The following is a 23,792-nucleotide window of genomic DNA, read 5'->3' as shown; positions in this document are numbered from 1 at the left end:
ATTATGCTGATGTGAGTGTTTTCCCCTCTTTCTCCTCACACCTCCTCCTTTCCCGGGCTCTTCGTCTCACCCCTGCCTGCAGCAAGTGTCACACACACGCACGCACGCGCACACACATTCGCAATCACAGATCTCGAGCACATCGGGCATGGCTGCAGTTCTTATTGGAATCCGGCCAGGGCTGTCCTACATACTGTTACACTTTCATTTATGCTTCGCTACATCCCACCCCCCTCGGACAATTCTCGCAGCCACGTCGGGAATGCAATGTCTTTAGATAGTAGTGTGCCATGAAGCTGGTTCTGGGTAAGGAGGCCGTGACCTGCATTGCATGGCGCGAGACCTTCCCAATGAGTCGGCAGAGAAGCGCCCATACGTGGTCATCTTTCATTGTGACTGATCAGTGCATCACAATCATGAGAAGCCCCGGGAATTTGGCAGGATTTATGCAAGAAATGTGCAGTGCTGGCAATAACCATTTCAAGGACATTTCCAGCCGCCGCCACGAGGTTCTCCGAGTGATCCGAGCTTGAGGGACTGCGGTGCTGACAATCCCCTATTACTGATGGCGGCTCTATTTTTTGCTGACCATTGGCAGACCAAGTCGTCATGGTGTCGGGTCATTCGCGCACTCGGTTGGCCCATCCGGGCGCAGATTTGTGGCCGGCAAGGTTTTGTTGCGTACCTGCCTGCAAGGCACGAACTCTTTTCCTCACGCAAGGGCGGAGCTCATGGCTGATGATGCTCAGGCACCTGTGTGTTTAGTTCTACACGTGTGCCATTCATCGGAATCATGTAAATCAGCCTCAACTGCTAACCAAAGATGGGATCCCTCCACCTCTCTCTTGCGGCGTGCCGAAGTTGGAAGCACAGACTAAGAGAACAAGCGGCCTTGTTATGGCCCGCCCTCCCGCGACACGGCTTGCTTCCCAAACTCCGGCACAGCAATCCACCCATGTGCCGTGACCTTACTAGACAAGCCCAACTCCATCCATAGCTATGACGCGATCTTATCATCACTCAGCTTGTAACATTTTCACATTTCGGTAACCCCGCTTTCTCTCTCTCTCTCTGTCTTGGCAGATATTGGCACTAGCTGAATACGCCGAACACCCGGCCCAAGAAAGAACCCCAGGCCCTGCTGCTCTAAGGGACACTAGAGACTTCCCGAGATATGGGGTACATGACAAGAGCCGCGACTCCCCCGCGCCCAGATTTGTGGAGGTGGCGTAGTTCCCGTTGGAGTCGAGAAAGCAAGTCTGGCGAATTAGCTGGCGAGGAGGGTAAGCCTGGCCGGCTACCGCCATCCACCAGCTGACCTGAGGTGTCCAAATGTCATTTAGCTTAATCTGGGCGAGTTTCGCCAAAAGGTGTTCTCAGCTTGAAAGCAGTGGCAGCTCTCTCACATTCTACAGATTGGTTTTCTTCCCCCCTTCGAGGTTTGAGCAGACGAATGCATACGGCACAACGGAATACAGCCGACCCCCCCTGCCGCCCTTCCTCCCAGACCTGCCACTTATCTCGTCTTGTGCCACCAACGGTCCCGTAAAATCCGCCGGAAGCCACCTTCCTCATCCAGCACATGCATCGCTGGCGGCTGGCAAAGGCCACGAACCCCTTGCCTGGCTGCGCGACCCGCACTTGACGAAAGTGGGAACAGGAAATGTCTTGTCCGTCATCGAACTAAGCTTTTTCCAAGACCAGAGAGGGCCTCGGCACAGCGCGGCGTGGGGCTGTTGCAGCCTGGGATGGTCCGGGCGTGCATTGTGCTTCGTATCTGCTGCACGGGCGGTGGGCAAAAGAGGGAAAGGATGTGCGTATGTATGCATGTACGAACGTATGTGGATGTAGGCTAATCAATATGTACGCGTATGTGACTCTGCAGTAGCAAGGGGAAGTGGCAGTTCGCGCGCACTACCCTATGAAACGCAACATGTGGTGCTTGCGTGTCCTGTCTTGTCCTGGACGAGGGTGCTTATGGCGCATTGATGTTGCAACATGAGATAGACAAGTCGCCGAACAGGACGAAGTAGAGCCCGGGAAGTGAGGGATGATGGATGCTCCACCCTGAGGTCGCCGGCAGGCTGCAGGGCTCCTTCGCTTTTGGCGACAAGCTTCGAGCTCTATCTATGCAGACAAGTTGCATGCATGCCAACAAGGTACGGCTGCCGCGACCAGGCTGCAGCGGCCCAGCCGTCAACCACGGGGGCGTACATCTTGAATCAAGTGATTGGTAGTTTCCTTTGGGGCCTGCGACCTTGTTCTAGGCGACCTTGTCCAAGCGTTGCGTCTCTGCGCGGACCCAAGCTTTCGACACGAAGGTACAGAGGTCCAGAGGGCGGGATTCATGCTTCCAATTAACAGGATAAACGCCAACCGTCACGGCTGATCCAGGTAGCATTGCCTTGCGTTACTTGACAAGGTACCTCCATTTTGTGAACCAAAGCACCATGCGAGTGCCAGATTGAAGCACTCTTCGCCAGGGAACACTGTTCGATGGGGACAATGCAAGCCCAGAGGGTCCCACGGCCCGGTCCGCGTCATCGCATGGCATGGATATCCCTGGTCCTTGTCTATCTCTCAAGTTGCTTGCTGACGCGAGCACTTGTCACTTTGACAGACGAAAGAAAAAGGATTGACTTGGCAGGAGGCTCCGCTTATGCGCAGGATCGGTTACGTATGTCCAGTTGCAGAAAACTACCACATTACGAACACAGTCCAAGCAATAGCCACAGGGCCTTGCCATGGTGGCGATGGCCGTGGGGCCTGTCTGCGGGAGGCTTACTCCAGACCAGACCCAGGGTTCCACCACGACTGTCCCAATCTTCTACGCGTCCTCTGCAATTTACACACACAAAAGATCCGTGTTTGTTAATTACTCATCAGAGCCCTTTTCTCCCGGGTCCCCCACCCTGTTGGCTTTTGTCGCCGCCTGCCTTCCTGCCTGGGTCGCGGCTCCGCTCCCTTTCTCTAAAGGCGGCCAGCCAGCGGTCAGCAGGGGGAAGCAACAATAACAACAACTAGTCACCACGCAATAAAACACAACCCGATCCAAGCGAAGCAAAAGCAAGTCAAGGCACGGGCAACGCCCACCCATGTCTAAAGCCACACACCCTCTCGCTTCACCTTCCATCGAGAGCGCGACGCCGAGATATCTCCCTTCGTGCAGCATAGTACATCACAGCACACCCTCCCCCCCCCCCCCCGGCTCCTGTGCTTCCGGAGCGAGCAAGAGCCAGATAGATAGGACACGGGCACCAGAAAGAGAGTGTTCCACCGAGCGGGGCCGCCTGGTGCCGCCGCCCGACACCGGGTCCCAAACCCGGGCGGCAAACAGTGGGGATGCCGTGGCCGCCCGGCCAAGTCCCCTCCTCTCCCTGGGGCAAACAAGTCAAGCAAGCAGGAAGGCAGCACAGAGCAAGGGCAGGGGTTCCCCGCCGCCGCTAGAGGGAAACCAAGGCTAAGTGTCTGACAATCATTGCTAGCTCAAGCAGTCAGTCCGGGCCGGGAGAGCCTTCTTGTGAGGGAGAACGAGGCCATCCGGCAGTAGTGCTCCATCAGGTCTAGTTGCGGTGCTGGCTTGTACCCCTGCTTGTGCGCTGGCTCATAGTTCTAAGCCCGACCGCGGGGCATGGAGAACACCCGAGGGTTGCAACATGCTCTACTAGTGGGATGGCACAAGCGTGTCACTCTTGAACCGGCAGTACTGGTCTGTTGGGACTCTGCCAAGGTTATGCTCATGCGTTCGTCGCGCTGTTATTGTATATCCAGAAAAAATAGTAATTGAACGCCTTTCAGCGTAGTCAACAGCCTAGGCCTGGTGACTCGGTATCGTGTATATCTAAAATTCAGCTGCGAGATTTGTACAGAATGTGGCAGATAGATCTTCACAATCTGGAGTCGCCAGGATTAAGCGACTTGTCCGCGAACCCCGATCTGGCGCGGACCTAAATTACAGCTCATTCACGGCCTGACCCTGCTGCGCGAACTTGACATGCTTGGGTAGTGTGACCTCGTCCTTCTTGGGGTTGTTGATCTTGTCCCAGAAAATCTCGCCGTTCTTCGGGTCGTCGGCAAACAAGTGGTCAATCACCATCTTCTTGGGTGTCTCGCCCATCCACTGGAACAGCGAGAAGTCACGGAACTCGTCGGCCTTGAAAACCTCAAGCATCTCAACGGGTTCGTCGCCAATGTTCTCGACAAAGTGGCCCATGTTACGGGGAACCTGGCAAAGCACATGCTGTTAGTGATGGCACAGATCCAGGGCTAAGGGCGAGGGGAGCAACTCACAATACCGACGTCGCCAGCCTGGTAGTCGAAAGTGCGGGCGGTACCTTCCGAGCCAAAGACAGTCACGCGAGCACGTCCGCCGATAAAGAACGACCACTCGTCCGCGTTGGGGTGCCAGTGCATCTCCCGGAGAGCACCAGGCTCGATCGTCACATGGGCGGCGGCGATCGTCTTGGACAGCGGGAAGTTCTTCGAGTCGGCAATGCGGACCTGACCGCCGCTGGTGACGTGGGGTTCCTGGTCCAGCAGCCTGTGCGCAAAGTTGTACTTTGAGGTCTTGATGTTCTTGCCTGTAGGCTTCTCATCTTTGAGCGAGCCGGGGTTTGTGCCTTGGAAGATGTACTTCTCGCTCTTGGGGAGATGCGCAAAGACCTCTGGCGGCAGATCGAAGTTCTTGGAGATGACAGACTTGGGCGTGTGGGCTGTATGCCTCAGATTAGTCGTTCGCTGGCGACAAACCACAAAAAGGAAGGGGAAAAAAAGAAAAAGAGAAAAAAGCCTTACCAAGCCAGTCAGACAGAATAAAGGTAGACTCTTCAGAGAAATTGCCGTCGTCAAACACAAGCAAAAATTCCGTGCCGTTCTCGCCAAGTCCTTGCAGGGAATGGGGCACACCACTCGGGAAATACCAAAGATCGCCTTTCTTGAGGTCGTCGAAAAAGGCACCTCCTTCGTAGTCAATGGCAGTGATGCGGACCTCGCCATCGAGGACGTAGGCCCACTCTGCCTCCTTGTGCCAGTGCAGCTCGCGGATCACGCCCTTGTCGAGGCGCATGTTGACGCTGGCGAGCTCGACGCTGGAGCCAAGCTCGCGCACCGTGGTCTGGCGGGTCCAGCCGCCCTCCTGTAGTCCACTTGGTGTAAGTCGAGAGCATTGTTGGGGTATCAGCCTCAATTAGTCATACTGACCTCGATTCTGACGTGCGAGTCGGCGAAACTCCAGCGCAGGTTCTTCATGTTGCCGTGATCCGTGCTTGGGGGACGGACGAGATCCGGGCTCTGGCGCGAGCGCTCGCGGTTCCAGGGCCCAAGGACAGAGGCACCCAGCTTGCCACGGTAGGGGAGAGGATCCAGCTCATCGCCCTCGGCATCAATGTACTTGTCGAGGGGATCGCTGTAGCCGGGCTTGTAAGGGCCATTGGGGCCCGGGGCGGAGCCGGCGGCGACCTTGCCCTTGGGACGGGAGTACTTTGGTGGCAGTTCGAGGCCGGCGAGGAGATACTGGCGAGGGCTGTCCTCGACGGGGACGGCGAGAGCGTCGCCAGCGAGGGCGAGCGCCACAGCCAGTGTCTTGAGCTGCATTGTTGGTTCCGCTTGGCCGGGCAGGACAATGCAGAGAGGGCTATGACGATGAAGCTGTTCAGGTGACCACGAAGAGCAATACGACGAGGTTGTGTAGGTCACCAGAGACGCACGAAGAGCGACAGGACGCAATGTCAGAGGTTGCCGTGGGTTTTAGAGAGAATCAGACGTGAGGGTTGAAAAAGAAGGAAGAAATTCTCGGGACGTCACGGCGATAAGGAAAGCAGGCAGGCGCGGGCACTCGTTGGAGAGCTAGGTCGGTCCTTCCCCAACCGGGCGCGAGCTTGGGCTTGCGTGTGCTGCGCACTTTGAGCTTCCCCTCACGAGGCTCTGGGGATTGCGCCATCGAATTGGCAATGATCGCATCATGAATCAGCCCCATGCCGGGCCGGAGCCTGCAGGCTTTCGCGGTCGTGGGGCCACAGGGGCCCATGGGCAACCGACGCCGAGCGACTCCCGGACTCCCGAGCCTGGACCGTGCCAAGTGCGGGCAGCAGCGAGACGCATGCACGCAGCTGGGTGTGAGGGGGTTTGCCGGAAGAGATGCTAGGGCTGACTCAGTGGTGTGTGCTTGGGTACTTATTCCCGCAAAGCCTGTCAGTCAGGTTCCGCCAATGGGTGGGTGGATGAGAGAGAGTGAGTGAGTGCCAAGGTTGCGCCCACCCAGCTTCCCCAGATTCCATCGTGCCGGGCTGCCGCAAGTGGAGCCCACGCGCGCTGACTTCATTCCGCCCTCCTCCGCCCTCGGCGGCTCCGCCTACCCGCCGTCTACATCCCCCCCGTCCCAAAATCATCTGAGCATCGTACGTTTTTCTCGCCACCCTGCAAACCTCGAGCCCGTCACGTCTCCCGCCAGCCCTCCTCGCGCGTCTCTCCTGCCAAGCAAAGCGCTTGCCATCCGCAAACTCTGGCTCGATCCGCAACTCTATTCACCTTGCTGCACACCACCTCCCGTCGTACGATACCACTTATAAGCCGCCAGCCAACCAGACCACGCCGCTCTCCTTAACTTTGATACAAAAGCCATGACGCATCCCGCCAACGGCAACGGCCACAGCGATGAGCACCAGCCTCTCCTCGGCCGCCAGAATGGCTCTTCCACCTCGCCCTCCGCCTTCAAGCGCCGCATGTGCGCGGACGTGAGCCGCGACTGGGCCGATGTCGTCCTCATCTTCTGCTACATCATCACCGGCCTCCTCGACAGCGCCGCCATCTCCACCTGGGGCTCCTTCGTCTCCATGCAGACCGGCAACTCCATCTACCTCGGCCTCGGCCTCGCCGCTCCCACAGAAGGCACCCGCTGGATCAAGTCGGGCGTCAGCCTGGGCTTCTTCTGCATCGGCTCCGTCTGCTTCTCGGCCTTCCACCGCGCCTTCTCCCCGCGCCGCCGCTGGGTCCTCTGCGCCTCCCTCGTCTTCCAGACCGTCCTCATCGCCACGGCCGCCCTGATGCTCCAGCTGGGGCCCAAGTCCCCCAACCCGCAGACCGACATCGGCTGGACCGAGCTCGTCCCCATCGCCCTCATCGCCTTCCAGGCCTGCGGCCAGGCCGTCACCAGCCGCGCCCTCAAGTACAACGCCCTCACCAGCGTCGTCCTCACCAGCGTCTACTGCGACCTCTTCTCCGACGCCCGCCTCCTCGCCGGAGACAACGTCGAGCGCAACCAGCGCCTCGGCGCCCCCGTCTGCCTCATCTTCGGCGCCGTCGTGGGCGGGCTCATCGCCCACACGAGTTTCAGCACCGCGGGGACGCTCTGGCTCGCCGCCCTGCTCAAGCTGGTCGTCGCGTTCACCTGGTTCGTCTGGCCCGCCGAGACGAAGTAATCTTGAGATTGGGGGCTTGCGTGTGTGTGTATGTGTGTGTTTTGAAAGGGGCGGAGGGGGCGAAGATGGTTGGTCGTTCAGGACTGCCCGTCCAGCTCAGATGCAACTACAGAACACCCCCCCCCTTGCTTACACCCGAGAGGCCGCGAGGCCACGATGATTTCCCCTTAGAACTTGCCGGGGAAGCTTAAAGCTATGCTGTCTGTGCTACGACAGAGTTTGTATAGAATTGGAGGAATCAGTTCATCTAGTGTGTAAAGAGTGTACAGTCTCGAGAGAGCGCTGCCAATAGAGAACACCAGCATGTGTTGTATAAGTTACATATACATATCAAGTCGTGCCCTTGAGATATCACTAGATTGCTTTTTTATGCTCTCAAAAATTTAGACTAAGGAGCTTCATGCTACGTACTGCCGCTTCGGTGTATATGGACGGCAAGCCTCGTCTTCTTCCACTAAGTGCAACATATATAATTCCATTTGCTAGGGCTCACGCCTGCTTCTCCCGCGCACTGACATCCTGGATTATCCTGCCGGCCCCCCCCCTCTCCTCATCCGCACCCTCATCACCCTCAGCGACCGACGAGGCCCGCGTCGTGCTCGTCGTTGTCAACGGTGGCTTGTCCACCTTGCCCACGATCCCGGTACCCCGGAACGCCACACACACTAGCAGCGTGCCCAGCAGCCCAAACCCGCAGTTGAACCAGTTCCCGGCCCTGATCCCTTGCAAGCTCGCATAGTCCCAAGCCACCACGCTGCCCGCGTCCTCGACGCCCACGCCTCGCTCCCGAGCCATGACGGCGGACTGCACCGCCGTCGTGATGGCCAGCGCGATCGCCCGGCCAAACATGCCCGAGGCGTTGATCAGCGCGCCGCCCATGGCCTGGTCAGCCTCGGGAAGCGTCTTGGAGGTGAACAGCACGAGCGTGGGCCAGGCCACGTCCGCGCCGATGACTCCGAGAATCATTGACGGGAAACCGACGGCGAAATAGGTCATGTTGTCCGGTACGGGCACCGCGAGGAGCATGCACGCGACGCTGACGCAGACAGTGCCCACGCAGAGCATAATCCACGTGGGCACGCGCGAGATGAGGTGGGACATGACGAAGGCGGTAATGAGGCCGAATGCCGAAGTCGGGATGAAGCGCAGCGTAGTCTCGATGGCCGAGAGCGCCTGGTAGTCCTGCCAGAAGTACGTCGCGTAGACGAGCAGGTCGCTGAAGGCGCCAAACATGATGCCCATGATGGTCATGGCCGCAACGAACTTGCCGTTGCGGAAGATGGTGACCTTCATGAGCGGCGTGCGCGTGTGCGACAGGTGCTTCTCCTGGTACAGCTGCCAGCCCGCGAAGATCGCCGTCAGCAGCAGCGAGATGATCATGAGCATGTAGATCCAGACTGTGGACCAGCCGACCACGTTGCCTTCGGTTAGGGCGAAGAGCATTGCCAGCAGGGCCAGCGTGATGAGTGCGCCGCCTATCCAGTCAACATCCTTGAGGAAGGAGAGGCCCTCTTTGGCTGCGGCCGCGCTGTTTGGCGGGGGCCGGGGGATCACGAGAAGCCCTGCAATGGTCACAAGAATCGCGAGGCCCGCGGTTGCGCCAAAGACCCAGCGCCAGTTGGCGTAGCTCGCGATCAGTCCTGCAATGAGATTGCCGATGACGGCGCCAAGGGGGGCACCCGCGGCTGTCGTGGTTTTTAGCAACTCTCAGCCATAGGGATGTCTGATAAAAAAAGGGAAAGCTTGGCTGGTGACTTACCATATGTACTAAAGGCATAGTTCTTAGCTTTGCCTGGCTTGAAAGTGACTCCGAGGATACCAATGGCGGTCGGGACATTCGCAGCCGCGCCCTGGATCGTAAAGTGGTAAGTGACAGTGGACAGAATTTGACTTTGGACAGTGATCAACTTACGACACCCTGAAGGCCACGAAATAGGTCAAAGGCAATCTCATTAGTGAGGAAAGGGTTGATGATCATGGTGAGGGCCACAAAGGCACTCCCGGCCACAAAGATGAGCCGCTTGCCAACCAGGTCAGCGATCCGGCCCCAAAGCAGCAGGCAGCAGGCAAATGCCAGTGAGTAGGCCGAGACGACCCATTGCAGGCGAGTCTCGGGTATTCCGAGGTCGTCACCAATGCTCGGCAGGATGATGACGACAATTTGGACAGACAGTGTCTGGAGAGCTGTCAGTGATTTTGGCGCGCAGGTGTGCTTTGGAAGGGGACATGGACTGACGTTCAAGAAGCCAGCACCAGCGAGTGTCAGCACCAAAAGAATGCAGCGAAGCTTGGAAAAAGGGAGGTCAGAGCGAGCAAGCTCGTCGTCCTCGGGCACTGCTTCCGCCTCCGTCTCCGCCATTAGCGTCGGGACCGGCACTTCGCCGGCCGTGGTAGGAGCTTCTAAGCCCGCCGGCATGACCTCCTTGGGCTCGTGGCCTCCAAGGACTGTCGTGGTTGTCATGGTCAGCGCCTCGTGGAAGTCTCCATACAGACAGGAATCGTCTGTCGAGGAAGCACGCCAAGCTAGGGCCATCCGACGGACCATGAGGGTGGCGCCGCCAGGATATTTATCCCTAGGGTCCGACGACGGCCGTGGTGGGGACTCCGCAGAACAACTGGGGTCAAGCCATCCCCGTCGCCTCCCTAGCCAACGAACGCTATCCAGCGGAGCCGCCTATTTGATGTGCATGAAATGCGATCCCCCACGACTTGGCCAGCATTGAACTCGTCTCGTTGCTTTCCCTGCACGAATCAGCATCAAGCTGCCTGCATAGTTCGACTGGCCAGCTGCAGGTCTTGCATATTCTCCACGTATTGTCCCTCCGCTTTGATCAAGCTCCGCACAGCACGTCAACCAGCCTGCGGAGGCCGCAACTTTCGGCGGCGCTAGCCGCGGAGGCTGCTTCGGACGGGCGATCTTTCGCCCTGTACGTCAGCACGCGTCGCTCTGACTGGACGCAAGGTTCATGGCGTGCGCCTAACCAGCTACTTGCGACATGAGCTTGCTCAGAGCCGAAGACGACCACCTCGAGTCTCTATGAGGTCTTGTCGAGCCAAGTGACAGCCTGTCAAAAGATTCAACTATTTGCGCGTTTGTGGGCAGCCGGCCAGCAAGGGCGGGGCCCCAGCTTATTCAAGGCCTGCCGTGCTGAAACCACCTTCCTCTGGAGGATGATGCTGATGCAGCGAGGGACCTCGGGGGTGACTCATGATCACGAGGGGACTGCAGTGTAAAACTGATGGGGGATAGCGCTCTGGCTGTTGAAGCTGTTCCCAGTACGTAACGAGCGCCCGATGAGGAGAGTTGCCTGCATGCAGGGTCCGTTGTCTTGACTGTGCTGCCATGCGTGTGCTGTCGAGCAGCCTAAGCGTCTGAAGGCTATGGACTGTAGCGCAATTTGGGCAAGGGCAAGGGACCCCTTCGAGCGGGCCCAGCACCCCGGAGACTTATCGCCGGTGTCGCAGCACCAGTGCAGCTGACCCCAGCCTCTCGGGCCCTGTACCTGACTCGATAGTTGCTCCTGCCGTTGCTTATCGCACCTCCAGGAACCAACGCCAAACACGGCTCGCCGGCGTCACACGCGACCGACTCTTCCCACTTGCATCTCAGCATCATAGCATCAACACACGAAACCCCATCCTCCACCATGGCTGCCCGCAGCCTCTTGCTTCTCGCGGCTGCTGCCTCCGCGGCAGTCAGCTCCGCCTCCGCCCTCGACCCTGTCCAGCGTCCCCTCGGCAGCCAGCACTCGACAGAGAGCATCCTCGCAACCAAGAGGCCCCTCGTCGATTCCCAGAAGCTGCAGGACAGCATCTCCATCGACGCCCTCGTCAAGCGCGCCGAGAAGCTCTTCGACATTGCCAAGCTCTCCGAGCACGAGTACAACCACCCGACCCGTGTCATCGGCAGCGCCGGCCATGTCGGCACCCTCAAGTACATCGAGCAACAGATCGCAGAGCTCGGCGACTACTACCACTTCTGGAACCAGTCCTTCCCCGCCATCAGCGGCCGTGTCAACGAGCACCGCCTTGTGATAGGAAATGACGTTTCAAAGTCGGGCGTCCCCATGCAGCTCACTCCCCCGACCAAGGACAAGGAGCCCGTGCACGGCGACCTCGTCCTTGTCGACAATGAGGGCTGCGACGAATCCGATTACCCCAAGGAACTCAAGGGCAACATTGCCTTCATCCTCCGTGGCACCTGTGCCTATGGCACAAAGTCCGAGCTGGCTGGCAAAGCCGGCGCCAAGGCGGCCATCGTCTACAACTACGACCACGACGTCATCCACGGCACGCTTGGCTCCCCGACGCCCAACCAGATTGCGACCTTTAGTCTCTCTGGCGACGAGGCCGCGCCCATCATCAAGGATATCAAGGCCGGCAAGACCGTTGACGCCATTGCCTACATCGATGCGGACGTCATCACCACCATCACCACCAACCTCCTCGCCCAGACCGTCGAGGGCGACCCGGACAACTGCGTCATGCTTGGCGGCCACAGCGACAGTGTCACTGCCGGCCCGGGCATCAACGACGACGGCTCTGGCAGTCTGTCCATCCTCGAGGTCGCCACGCAGCTGACCAAGTTCAGCGTCAACAACTGTGTGCGTTTCGCCTGGTGGGCCGGCGAGGAGGAAGGCCTGCTGGGATCCGACTACTACGTGTCCGTCCTGCCCGAGGACGAGAACAAGAAAATCCGCCTGTTCATGGACTATGACATGATGGGCTCCCCCAACTTTGCCTACCAGATCTACAACGCCACCAACGCTGCCAACCCGGTCGGCTCCGAGGAGCTGCGCGACCTCTACATCGACTGGTACGAGGTCCAGGGTCTCAACTACACCTTCATCCCCTTTGACGGCCGCAGCGACTACGACGGCTTCATCCGCAACGGCATCCCCGGCGGCGGCATCGCCACGGGCGCCGAGGGCATCAAGACCGAGGCTGAGGTCACCCAGTTCGGCGGCAAGGCCGGCGACTGGTACGACCCGTGCTACCACCAACTTTGCGATGACGTGGGCAACGTGAACGCGACGGCCTGGGAGGTCAATACCAAGGTGAGTAATGACCCTCCCATACCCTACATCCGTCAGTGACTGAATTCATACTGACGACGCACCACGATACAGCTCATTGCCCACAGCGTGGCGACATACGCGTTGTCCTTCGATGGCTTCCCCAAGAGGACAGACTCGAGCTCACTCGGCGCCACTGTGGAGAGCGCATACGAGAAGGAGGTCAAGTACCACGGCACATTTGCTTTCATCTAAGTTTCCATCTCAATCTGGGAAGTCCAGTCGGGCCACATATCTCATGCGATTATTTTGCTCAGTGCCCGCATAGAATCCGTTCAAGTTGTAGACTGAATTGGTGGTTGCAGACACGGCGTGTTTGAGCTCTAGACAGCATAGCGGACCACGTAGAATAGCATAGCGGAGTGTGCAAGACAAGGACATATTATATGTCATTTACAAGGACAGAACCTTCTCCCACCTGAGCATGAAATGGAAGACCCGACAAGCGCAGCAAAGCAGCAGCACCCATACATCCATTGCCAACATGCGCCTGCCTTTCTATACATCTCATTTCTGAGTTCTACGCGCGGCTCCTCCAAGGTTGTGTTCTCGATGCGTCTTGCGTGCCACAAACACAACCGCGTTTAGGGAGGAAGGGGTTTATTTTGTTTGTTCTCTCTAAGCTCAGACTTGCCTTTACGTCCCTCACTGCCACCCCTGATTCCCGCCCAGCCTCCATCTCCTCATCCTCGGCCTTGCGCAACACACGCCCCTGAACACACACAGACACACACACAAACCTATGCGAAAAACGCCTCCCCCCATAATCAACCAACCGAAGAAAAACACAGCTTCAGCCCAAAAAAAGCTCTCCTTCCCTACCCGAGTTTTCCCTGGCCCTACCCTCCTCAAAAAGGCAAGGCGAGGCGCCCGCTTCTCTAGCAAGGACTGTCTCTGTCCCACCCTTGAGCATCTCTCTTCCAGCTGAAGGCCAAGGTAAGCTCTGGTTAACTCCCTCCAGGTAGGTTGGGAGAAACGCGCGAACCATACGATGACCCCGCAGAAAGAGGATGGGCCGAGAGAGAGAGAGAAAGGGGTGTTTCCAGTCCGGGGAAATGCTAGGACGCCCCCTTTCCACGAAGGAAAAGGGTGGAGGGGGAAACAAACGGGAGAAGAGGATGTCTCGGGCTTGGCGAAACTGGTTTTCGGCGGGCTGGAAAAGAGAAGTTCCTCGCGGTTTGTGCGTGCGTGGATTTGTGTGTGGCTTGGGGTTTTGAAGTGTGCGTGTGCAAAGGATTTTGAACGAAGAGTAGAGAGCAGGGGGGGAAATGAAGGGGCTCGGAAGTATCTGATGTGGTCATCATTGCTTGGAGAGGAACATGCTTGTGGGAAAGTATGAAGAGTTATGGCTGGGATATGGGGGATGAATGGTGATGCTCGTGAAAAGAGCTGAATGCTCCTACTGGGAGAGTTTGATATCCTTTGGGGGAGATCCTCGAGAAGCCTGGCACAACCATGTCCATGTCTATGTCCGTGTCACTGCGCAATGGACGCGGTGCCCTTGACTCTGCCCGTCGCACTCTCCATCTTTGCCGTGCGCGAGCCGAATTGGATCTGTCCCCGTAAATGAGGTTAGCATCAAATCCATGCGCTTTCCCAGTCAATAACGTCTTGGGAGTTGCTTGGGGTAGCAACGTTCACGAACTGACCGCTCTCTTCTTCTCCCTTGCAGCAATCGGCAACCCCTTACGGTCAGCAAGAAGTCTTAATATCCTCTTTGCCGGCTCGATCCCCGTCTCATGCTCCGCAATGCCAAAGTCGCATTTGGCCCACACGGGCAAGCCGATGGCAAACCGGACGAGCTCCTCGTCCAGGAACGGGAAGCGCACCTCCTTGCCCCAGTGCGACATGGCGCGGTCGTCCCGGCCCAGATTCCGCTGGCCGATGCGGCCCACGTCGAGGCGCAGCTCTTCGACTAGCCCCTCGTAGCCGGCGCGCTTGTAGGCAATGTCGTGCCTCGCGTATCCGCCAAAGAGCTCGTCTGCGCCGAGGCCGGAGAGAAGGACGCGTGCCGGTGTCGTGGTGAGTGGCATGGATGGCTGCCATACATGAGAGGCTGTGTAGGCGTGCCCTGTGCCTCTGGCTGCGAAGTACAATGCAATGGCGATGGAGAGGTCCATCTCGGTGTCATGTGGATGTATCAAGGAGACTACAGTGGGCTTGTGGGCCATGGTCTCTTCAAAGGGGATGTTCACCTAGTCAAGTAGTCAGTGGGGTGGGTTCCAACAGTGATAGAGGAAAGGCGGCGGAGAATACTTACAGTTATCAGTCTCCAGGACCGTCCCGGGCAGGACTGCTTCAACTCAGCAAAGGCTTTCCGCGCAGTGATCCTGTCTGGGCAGGTCTCGTAGAAGTCCATTTTGCGTGCCTCTTCAGGCTGCTTGAGGTACTGCGCCACCAACCGAGGGTTCTCAAAAGCAACATTGATCAAGTCCAGGCCTTGAGAAGTTGGCACTAGCTCATGTGCAAGACGTGCAAGGACAGTACAGTCCAGACCGCCGGAGAACAAGATGGCGACGCGGACATCACGATCAGCTGCAGCATGCGCGCGAGGGGGCTCGGGTACATCGACGACTCGCAGCTTTAGCGATGACATAAGCTGGCTCTCGAGGTCGTCCACGATGCTACCTTCTTCTTGCGCTTGCAACTGGCAATCATTGCCATCAGGCTTTTCTGCCGTGGCATTGAACAAGCCCACGTTGGAGACCTACACTTATGAGCTTGCAGCAGAGTACACAGGACGGGGAGGAGGACGAATGCGGTTCGCAGACAGGCCCACTGCTGTCGCACGGCTTACCATATTCATTTCGGGCTCTTCGTCCAGCCACATATGTCTCTCGACAAGTCTGGTATAGTCGACCAAGGTACCCGTACAAGCGTCCAGGTTCAACGAATAAAGCCCATCCGCGGGGACCTCGGTCCATCCTGTGACAGGCTGTCCGGCGACGCTCGAGAACGAGATGGCGCTGCCGTCGTCAGCCCTGTGCACGAGCAGCGACCTCCTGCCCAGACGGTCGCGGCCGTAGTACACACGGCGGTCGATGTCGTCGTAGTACACGACTGCGAACGGGCCTTGGATGCTCCTGAAGATGCCCAGGACGTGGTCTTGACGGGGAGTGTCAGGGTGTGGTTGACTCAGGCGCGAGCACAGCGCCTCGCCATCGTTGCCCGAGACCGGCTGTCCGTCGAACCGCCAGGCCTCGCCGTTCCAGCACAGCACGGATCCATCGGCCGAGGGGCCGAGTAGCGGCTGCTGCGCGATGTGATCGCCTCGCAGGGCAAGGACCGTGGACGTGAAAGTGAGGTGAAGTGCCTGTGACTCAGTGTTACCGGCTGCAGTGGCTTGCAGGGTCCGACAAGCCTGACCGAGGTGGTCCGGGCCTCGGTTCTGCAGGGACTGCTTGAGCGCTCCTCCGAGATCAGGCGACGCCGTGCCGTTGACGCTGATTACCGCGTGGATGCCACACATCGTCTGCGGTGTGTTGTCAGAAATACGAGCAGCGCCTTGAGGCCAAACGCGCCCGCCGCCTTACTGCTGAGGCTTTGTCGCAAAGTTGTGAAAGTCTTGCATGCGAAGTGGGGACAATCAGTTCGAAATGAATTTCACCACCAAGGTTCATGAAATAAGAACGCAAGACGATATATGGAGTCAGTATACCATGGCAGAAAATGACAAGGCAAACAAAGGAACAGAAAAGATAAAAGTTGGTGCAGTATGCAGGCCATGCGTACACCAGGACACGCATTCTCATGGCAATGCTTGGTGGGACCGTAAACGCAGCAAAAAAGATAATCTTAGCACTTCTCCGTTTCGATCGGAGGACCTCCGGGTTATGAGCCCGGCGCGCTTCCCCTGCGCCAAAGTGCTTATGCAGCTGGTTGAGCTGATTTGTTGAAAAGAGACTGTCTTATTAAGCAATATATAGTACAACGTCTTACACGCAGCATGTCACCTCGTTGTCTCGCATTCGCTGCTCATTTGATTTGCTGCAACATTTTGTGCACTTTGTTTACTTGCGTAGGATGTATGAAAACGCGAGAATTGAATATCCTCTATTGAGCTAGATACTTGAGTAGTGTCGCTAAACAAAATGGCAGACCACCCACCAGGCGAGGGGCTCATCACAAATTTTGGTGTGGTATGCTCACATTCGCAGAACATTATAAGATTAGGTCGCTAAGTTCTAAAAAGAGTATTGGACGATACGACGGCGATCACTGATACGCTCTTCTTCTCGTGTGTCTAGAAATGGGCAGAATAACCTCTTTGCCGACAGACTTTGCCATTCAAACCAAGTCCCCTTCCACATCTACAATTTCGACGTCTTGAATTCGGCCTTGGCTTGGTCTCGCAATATCTTGCGTAGAATCTTTCCCGAAGGGCTCTTGGGGATAGCCTCGACGAACTTGACGCCCCCGCGCAGGAATTTGTATCTAGCGACACCCTGCGTCTTGAACCACTCAAGAATCTGCTGCTCCGAGATTTCCTTGGGATTTGCAACAATGTAGGCACTGGAATCGATGCTTCGTCAGTCTCGGATTGAACTGTCGATACTGCTTCGTCTCTGCACCTTGACAAGGAACTTACCGTGGTACCTCGGTGCCTTCGCCAGGAACACCAATAACTGCCGCGTCCAGAATCTTGGGATGCGAGAGTAAGAGAGCCTCCAGCTCGGCTGGGGCGACTTGATTGCCCTTGTACTTGATGAGTTCCTGAGGGGAGTTGTTAGTAATGGAGTCGTTCCAATAGGGAGCGCGAAAGGGGACGGGTACCTTCTTCCTGTCCACAATGAAGAAGACGCCGTCCTTGAAGACACCAATGTCGCCTGTGCAGAACCAACCCTGCTTGTAGGACTCCTTGTTGGCCTTGTCGTTATTCCAATAGCCTTGCGTCACGACTGGCCCTTTGCACCAGATCTCACCGGGCTGGCCCGGCTCGACGTCCTTGTCATCATCGTCGACCATGCGCATGTAGCAGTTGTCGATGAGCGCCCCGACAGACCCAGCCGGCGCAGTGTCCAAGAGCGCATATGGTGTGGTCGTGAAGCTGCCAGTCGTCTCGCTCAAACCCCAAGTCTGGCGCAAGTGGATGCCTCTGCCAATCTTCTTTGCAGCCTCTACCTGCAGATCATCTCCCATTGGAGCGGCCCCAGACATGGCGTCCACCCAGCTATCGAGCTGGTTCTTGACGATTGGCATCTTGGAGATGAGCAGGAAGATGGGCGGGACGGTGAACATGGATGTGATCTTGTAGGTCTGGACGAAGCCCAGGAACTTTACAAAGTCAAATTTCTGCATCCAGTAGCAGGTGCCGCCCATGTAGGTGTTGTTGACGAAGTACCCCTGCACGCCAGCAATGTGTGCCGCAGGCAAGTGCGCAAGGGTGACGTATTCGAAATCGTCCCTACGGTGCTTGCTGTTGTACTCTCTAAGAGGCTCAAGGTTGAGGTAGGCTGCTGCGACGGCGTTCTGGTGTGATATGCGCATGGCCTTGGGGAGGCCAGTGGTGCCACTTGAAAAGAGGAGGCAGATGATGCTCTTCTCCAGCTCCGCGGGGTCGGTAATGCGACGCCAGTCGAGCTCCTGGTTAGAGAAGGGGAACTTTGCGCCGCTGGCCGCCTCGGTGAAGGTGAGCTCGCGGTCGCCACCTACCACGAGGACGCTGCGTTCCGACAGGCCGACTTTCCTGGCGGCGGCCAGGGCGACATCTTTGGTGTCATTCGTGGCCACGACGACTTTTGCGCTTGTCTGTGTCAGCTGGTAGGCGAACTCGTCGGCTGTGGCGGAGGGACTTGTTGATGAAAAGATGCCCTCAGCGATAATGGCACCATAGAAGAGGGTTGGGAGCATGTGGTGGCCCGTCGCGATGATAAAGACGACGTCTTTGCTGGGGCCGGACGAGCCCACGTCAAATGATGACCGGAAGAGGTGCGCGGCACGCCGAGATTGCTTGAGCAGTTGGGCCTTTGTGAGGTGCCTCGAGGGGTCTTCTGCATCGGCGGTAATGACCTTGTTGGTTGGTGCGCGGCAGTGCTCAGACTCTTGAATGGCAAACAATCTGGGTCAGTGACTCCGCATGTGTGTGGCTCAATCACGAAGCAAGGGGCGACGCACCGAAAAGCAGGGTCATTACATCCATTTGAGGGACATTGCGCGTGCGTGCAGGCTTGTAGATGGTGCCCTCGGGCGTCTTTTCGACTGTGCTCGCCATAGGGTCGATGTCGCCAAGGGACTTGTTGCTAACAATCACCGTCGCAGAGATGAGATGAGGTGGCTATTTGCAAACAGAGATACAACACGTTGCCGGTGGTGGGATCCAGGGTCGACGGCGAGGTTTTGAGGCTGCGGAAGACGGCTCCAGCAGAGATCGGTCGAGCACCAGGACACGATCCAGGGTGCTGGAGCCCAGCCGTCTCCCACCTCAACGTTATCTCGACCTGGCCCTTGGCTCTGGGTTGAGGAACTTTGCAGCTCCAGCTCGAACGGGACGCCAAGTCGGGAGCTGAAGCCCCCCGCATCCTCTTGCCTGCCGGGGCCGAGGCCCCTTTCCCCAAATGAGGGCTGCTGGCCGTCCCAAGTCGTCCTGCGTCCGGGCCCAGCCATGCGGAGAGATACCCACCACAGATCCACAATCTCCGGAGCCTGCATTGCGCTAGCGTGCCTTGCAACTTTACGCAACGCCGTATGCACGCTTAAGGTAAGCGCAGGCACGCCATGCCACGATGTGCGATTAGATGTCATCAGAGACAAGGAAATAGCGTTGTGGCTTCAGAGCCGCCAGTGCGAGAAACACCTGTTCTGGTTAAGCAGATATGTACACCCTCAAAGGGGCGAGACTACGCTATCATGCTGACCGACTGATGTTTCGACATGTTTACAGCATCATCCATTCAAAGTGCAATCATTGTGTGTTTCGGCTTATTTGTGCACGACCTTGCCAGCTAGGGGTGCCTTGGTGACATCACGTTGACACGACTTGCTGACTCTGGTCTTAACAAGCATGGTAACAGCTAGAGATACTCTGTATTCTTGAGCAGCACAGGTGCCAGCCGAACCAGGTCTGCATCTCGCGTCTTCAACTCAACGGCAGGTACGCTATGCTCGCTGTCCCACTCTGAGCTTGTAGTATCTCCAACAACATTCAGGTCACAGTCCCTGCGGCAACCTGGAATTCCAGCGAAGCGGCCACCTGATCCATCAACCGAAACAATGGATCTGCTTGAAGAAGTTCAGGTCAAGTATGCAGAGCCGTGGTTAAACTCGCTGTCGCCGCTCACCAAGCTTACCCCGTGCCACAGGCTCAAAGCTGCAGAGATCATCCCAAAAGGCAAGCAGAAAACCGCAGGACTACGAGAAAACAAGAACAAAAATCCTCTCATACTGACCTTACCAAAGTCATTGATGACTTTATCCCGAAGTTAGACTTGCATGTCGACTGGCCAAACGGTCCGTATGCCTCTCTCGGCAACACCCTGGATCCCAAGGACGCCCAGGACCTGCCCGCATTCAAGCTCTATTTGGGCTCCCGCGACGTGACGAATGACAGTGCGAGATATGTCGTCACGGTTACGGACCCCGACGCCCCTGCATCAGAGTACTGCCACTACATTGGAGCACACGTGCCCCCGCCTCGGCTGGCGCTCGATGAGTGCGCGCGACAAATCCCTAACTTGACAAACGGCCTCGAGGAAGTGACTCCGTACATGGGCCCGGCACCGCAACCGAAGACGGGGAAACATCGATACGTGATCCTGGTCTTCACACCAGCCACTGGCACCACGGTTCCATTGCGTCTCATCAAGCCATCAGACCGTGCACGCTGGGGTCGTAAGGAGGAGGGTGTCCACGGGGTCCGTGAGTGGGCTGCGGAGAATCGCCTTGTGCCCGTTGGTGAGTCCCTCATGACTTTGACTTGAAGTGGTCGCGAGGTTCTGATCATCCAGCAGCTGCAAACTTTTTCTACGCTCAGAATGAAGAGCAGTGAGTGCTTGCGCGTAAGGTAACCAGGCACCACGAAAACCCGTTTTTGGTGCTCAAAATCAACTCACCCTAGTCTGCAGGGGGAATGACTCTTCGAAACCCATCGCTCCAATATAATGTTGATCATTGAGTATCAAGAGCTTGCGTAATGTCCTGTGCTGTCGAAGACACGCCACGGACCCAGTTGACTGTGGGGATGCCATGCCGACATTTACCTTTGTCTGCTTCCAAGTCGTTTCCGCCTCCGTGGTTGACTGCACATGGCGCTTTGAATGAAAGGCGAGTATTGCAGCCGAGCCCACGAGATTCGCGGGCATCGTTGGCAAAAGAAGATTGAAGAGTTCTAGGCCTTGATGTCAACATTCCAAGCAATGGTAGTGGCTCGTCTGTGTCTTGGATCAATCAAGAGACCCGGTTTTCCGCCCCAATCAAGATCTGCAAGTAGGGGTGTCGAAAACGCCGCCAGCGGGCTGGTTTGGCAGCGGTAAACTTTGCGATTAGCGGCAGTCACCGCGTACCTACCCCTGACTGGAGCTCCTCCAGGGCTGCTCCTAGATGCGACGCAGCAATTGAACTTTCCCCTATCCCGCCCCGACCCAGCGCAGACTTCACTCCAGGTCTGGACCACATCCACATGCTCAATCTCGATATCCTGATGCTGCCCTTTGTCGAGAATATATCTCACGCTTCGCCAATCACCTGAGAGCAACCGTGGCGACGAGCGCCCCCACCAACCTTTCTCGGCACTGCACCACGAGCGCACGGCTAGGCTCTTCGACAACCCTCGATTCGCGAGTCCGACCGCAGCGCAGACAAGGTCCACTGCAAGCGAACCGTACATAGGAGCAGCATTATCACGAAGCCGCGAAGCTGCAGAAATCGCTGGCTGGGGCCACGGTGGTACAATGCGTCGCGCGTACCGGAGCGCCAGGCTCACGATCATACTCGTTATATCTGTGCTGGTCCTCTACAGCCTGACGCCATACGACAGCTCAATACGATCGTTCTTTCGGTTCCACTCCAACGTCATCGAAGACTACGTCCAAGAGAAGCACCCGAGCGATGCCTGGCTCTTCAAGGAACAGCGATGGCCCGTTGACGCCGCCAAGGACATTGGCATAATTGTCAAAACTGGGTTCGGCACGAGAGATCGCGTGCCCCGTGCGCTATATGCACTCGCCAACGAAAGCTTAATCGCCGACATAGTCGTGACACAAGACTTTCCCGTATCCAACAAGGCAAAGGATCAGTACAAACTGGCAGGCAAGCCGGTGCCGGTGGTCGACATTGTTGGCTGGAACCTCGAGAGAGGCGCCTTGGCCGCTGCCGAGCACCTGGAACGCATAAGCAAATACAGGCATCTCGCCGCTGCGGTCGAGGCGGAAGAGTGGCAGCTCGCAGACGGGCTGGGCAAGAGCATGGGCTGGGAGCTGGATGCTCTGAAGGTGAGTCTACTTGCACCGTCGCCGCAGAGAACCCCGGTCAGATTCTGAGGAGCAGAATAAGAGATAGCGGCTGATATTTTGGACAGTTCTTGTCGAGTCTGGAGTATGTCTGGCTCAATATGCCAAAGAAGAAGTGGTACCTCATGCTGGACGACGACACTTATGTCATCAAACACTCGTTGAATCTGCTGCTGGGTCACTTGGACCCCGCAAAGCCACAGCTTATCGGAAATCCAGTCGGCGACTACAAGGGACGCTTTCCCCACGGAGGCTCGTCAGTGATCATTTCCGGCTCTGCTATGAGCAAGCTATACGACCTGAACCCCCAAGTCGTTGCCGAGGGCCATCTCGAGTCGGCCTCCATCACGTGGGGCGACAAGTTGCTGTCGACGACCTTTATGAAGGTCGGCGTCTATCTTGACGAGACATACCGGCGCATGTTCAACGGCGAGAACCCGTGGACGACGAGGATGTGGATCGACCGTTTCTGCGCGCCGCTGCTGTCCTTCCATGCCCTTGGTGACAAAGAGACGATGGAGGAAGTGAGCATCACGTTCGGGAAGATGACAAAACCGGTCTTCTGGCGCGACCTCGCCGACATTTACGGGGCGCCCTCGTTCAGCTCATTCCTCGAGGAGCCCATACGGGCCAACATGGAGTACGTCGGCCGGCTGGACGAGTACAGCACCACGGTGCAGAATGTGGACAGCGTCGAGAAGTGCCAACGCATCTGCCAGTTCCAAAACTCGGACAGGTGCCTGGCCTGGAGCTACGACCCGCGCACCAAGGTGTGCAACCATGCGCCGTGGGCGATCATTGGAGACTACCTGGAGGGACGGTTGTCGGGAATCAATCCCCAGCTCGCTACGACTGCTGCCAACCGGTGTCATCCACTCCCTGCTGCCTTGACCAGCTTGTACTGAGTCCAGCGCCATCTTCTTTGGGAGTGTTTTTTCTTGCGGCATTGGGTCGGTGGAGGACACTGGCCCCTGGCGTTCTGGGCATTTTCACATGTGCAATCCTGGGGATACATCCACCACATAATATGATAGACTTTAGAGCTTAGAGAATGGCTCTTGTGACGAGATTCATCACGCTGCTTCGTTTGCAACCGACCTATTGTGATTCTTTTTGGCGTGCGAAGAGCCGATCCCATTCCGATGATGAGTGCCGCTGCCAGGAAGCAGTGGATGTGGCAAGTCTGTCCTATGCAATGATTCATGGCGCGCTGAGTGAACGTGGGCAGGTGCCGCACACGTGCCCATGCCCCTGGCACTCATGCGTGCAGGGATGTGCAATGCCTCGCCCGATGACGTTGGTGGAGGAGGGGCAAGGCTTACGGGAGCCGTGAGATCTTGGGTGCGAATCTTGTGCGGTGGAGCAAGAACCGCATGCTGAGCCGCCTGGGGGCAGCACCGTCAGTGCATCATAGATGGAGGGGGAGGCCACTGCTGCGCGCGAGCTTGATTCCGGGTCCGGGGAAAAGTGGCGTGGCGCAATATCCTGCCGGGTCAACGAGACTAGACGGAGGAGGCAACCAAGCAAGGCCGGGGCGAACAAGCGTCCACCTAGTCTCACATGCGCCATCATTGGGCCTGATTGTTGAGAGCTTGGTTCTAGCCCTGTATGTCCTTTCATATTTCGTGTTGCTCGACGCGTCTACTGGTCTTCTACCCATCTACAACTCACATGCGGTTCTACATATCGTGCTAATTGACTAGCAGCCGCTTCCCTGTCGAGTACCCACACTTGTCCCTTGCGTCTTGGACCCAACATCCACAACAACATTGTGTGCACGAACCCTTCTCAGCGACGAAACACAACTACCACACAAACTTTTGGATACTTCAGCAGAGCCGACAGTTATACCCTACGAC

General features: G+C 57.3%; 8 protein-coding genes and 1 non-coding gene across 9 annotated transcripts; 4 read left to right on the top strand and 5 right to left on the bottom strand.

Annotated features, from left to right (window-relative positions):
• Positions 1-3,716: 3,716 nt before the first annotated feature.
• Positions 3,717-5,592, bottom strand: B0I36DRAFT_390383 (RmlC-like cupin domain-containing protein; the record flags this gene model as incomplete). Its single annotated transcript, XM_046161390.1, has 4 exons — positions 3,717-4,225; positions 4,291-4,712; positions 4,795-5,134; positions 5,200-5,592. 4 exons carry the CDS (start codon positions 5,590-5,592, stop codon positions 3,953-3,955), a joined length of 1,428 nt encoding a protein of 475 aa, XP_046017814.1. The 3' UTR covers positions 3,717-3,952.
• Positions 5,593-6,227: 635 nt separating this feature from the next.
• B0I36DRAFT_309233 (uncharacterized protein) lies at positions 6,228-7,566 on the top strand. The gene has a single exon (XM_046152114.1). The coding sequence runs from the start codon at positions 6,618-6,620 to the stop codon at positions 7,413-7,415; it is 798 nt and encodes a 265-aa protein (XP_046017813.1). The 5' UTR covers positions 6,228-6,617; the 3' UTR covers positions 7,416-7,566.
• Positions 7,567-7,904: 338 nt separating this feature from the next.
• B0I36DRAFT_357152 (drug resistance protein) lies at positions 7,905-9,876 on the bottom strand (the record flags this gene model as incomplete). Its single annotated transcript, XM_046157758.1, has 4 exons — positions 7,905-9,100; positions 9,175-9,265; positions 9,328-9,591; positions 9,652-9,876. 4 exons carry the CDS (start codon positions 9,874-9,876, stop codon positions 7,905-7,907), a joined length of 1,776 nt encoding a protein of 591 aa, XP_046017812.1.
• Positions 9,877-11,062: 1,186 nt separating this feature from the next.
• On the top strand, positions 11,063-12,685 carry B0I36DRAFT_370782 (aminopeptidase-like protein Y; the record flags this gene model as incomplete). Its single annotated transcript, XM_046159946.1, has 2 exons — positions 11,063-12,472; positions 12,545-12,685. The coding sequence occupies 2 exons, from the start codon at positions 11,063-11,065 to the stop codon at positions 12,683-12,685; spliced, it is 1,551 nt and encodes a 516-aa protein (XP_046017811.1).
• A 1,442-nt stretch (positions 12,686-14,127) lies between these two features.
• Positions 14,128-15,959, bottom strand: B0I36DRAFT_343605 (asparagine synthase; the record flags this gene model as incomplete). The annotated part of the gene is made up of 3 exons (XM_046156177.1): positions 14,128-14,685; positions 14,751-15,197; positions 15,288-15,959. The coding sequence occupies 3 exons, from the start codon at positions 15,957-15,959 to the stop codon at positions 14,128-14,130; spliced, it is 1,677 nt and encodes a 558-aa protein (XP_046017810.1).
• A 327-nt stretch (positions 15,960-16,286) lies between these two features.
• On the bottom strand, positions 16,287-16,358 carry B0I36DRAFT_t5. The gene has a single exon. It is a non-coding gene; the product is annotated as a tRNA-Met (tRNA).
• A 192-nt stretch (positions 16,359-16,550) lies between these two features.
• On the bottom strand, positions 16,551-18,940 carry B0I36DRAFT_309222 (uncharacterized protein). Its single transcript, XM_046152113.1, has 4 exons — positions 18,605-18,940; positions 17,264-18,531; positions 17,079-17,203; positions 16,551-17,002 (listed from the first exon to the last, which is right to left on the bottom strand). The coding sequence occupies exons 1-4, from the start codon at positions 18,699-18,701 to the stop codon at positions 16,801-16,803; spliced, it is 1,692 nt and encodes a 563-aa protein (XP_046017809.1). The 5' UTR covers positions 18,702-18,940; the 3' UTR covers positions 16,551-16,800.
• An 888-nt stretch (positions 18,941-19,828) lies between these two features.
• On the top strand, positions 19,829-20,809 carry B0I36DRAFT_309221 (uncharacterized protein). The gene is made up of 2 exons (XM_046152112.1): positions 19,829-20,380; positions 20,437-20,809. The coding sequence occupies exons 1-2, from the start codon at positions 20,194-20,196 to the stop codon at positions 20,472-20,474; spliced, it is 225 nt and encodes a 74-aa protein (XP_046017808.1). The 5' UTR covers positions 19,829-20,193; the 3' UTR covers positions 20,475-20,809.
• A 241-nt stretch (positions 20,810-21,050) lies between these two features.
• B0I36DRAFT_309219 (uncharacterized protein) lies at positions 21,051-23,014 on the top strand. Its single transcript, XM_046152111.1, has 2 exons — positions 21,051-21,915; positions 22,002-23,014. Exons 1-2 carry the CDS (start codon positions 21,376-21,378, stop codon positions 22,836-22,838), a joined length of 1,377 nt encoding a protein of 458 aa, XP_046017807.1. The 5' UTR covers positions 21,051-21,375; the 3' UTR covers positions 22,839-23,014.
• The last annotated feature ends 778 nt before the right edge of the window (positions 23,015-23,792 follow it).

This window comes from Microdochium trichocladiopsis (assembly GCF_020744255.1).
Source record: "Microdochium trichocladiopsis strain MPI-CAGE-CH-0230 chromosome Unknown B0I36scaffold_1, whole genome shotgun sequence".
In the NCBI taxonomy this organism is placed as follows: domain Eukaryota; kingdom Fungi; phylum Ascomycota; class Sordariomycetes; order Xylariales; family Microdochiaceae; genus Microdochium; species Microdochium trichocladiopsis.
The sequence above is the reverse complement of the archived record's forward strand: the minus strand, read 5'-3'. Positions and strand labels throughout refer to the sequence as shown.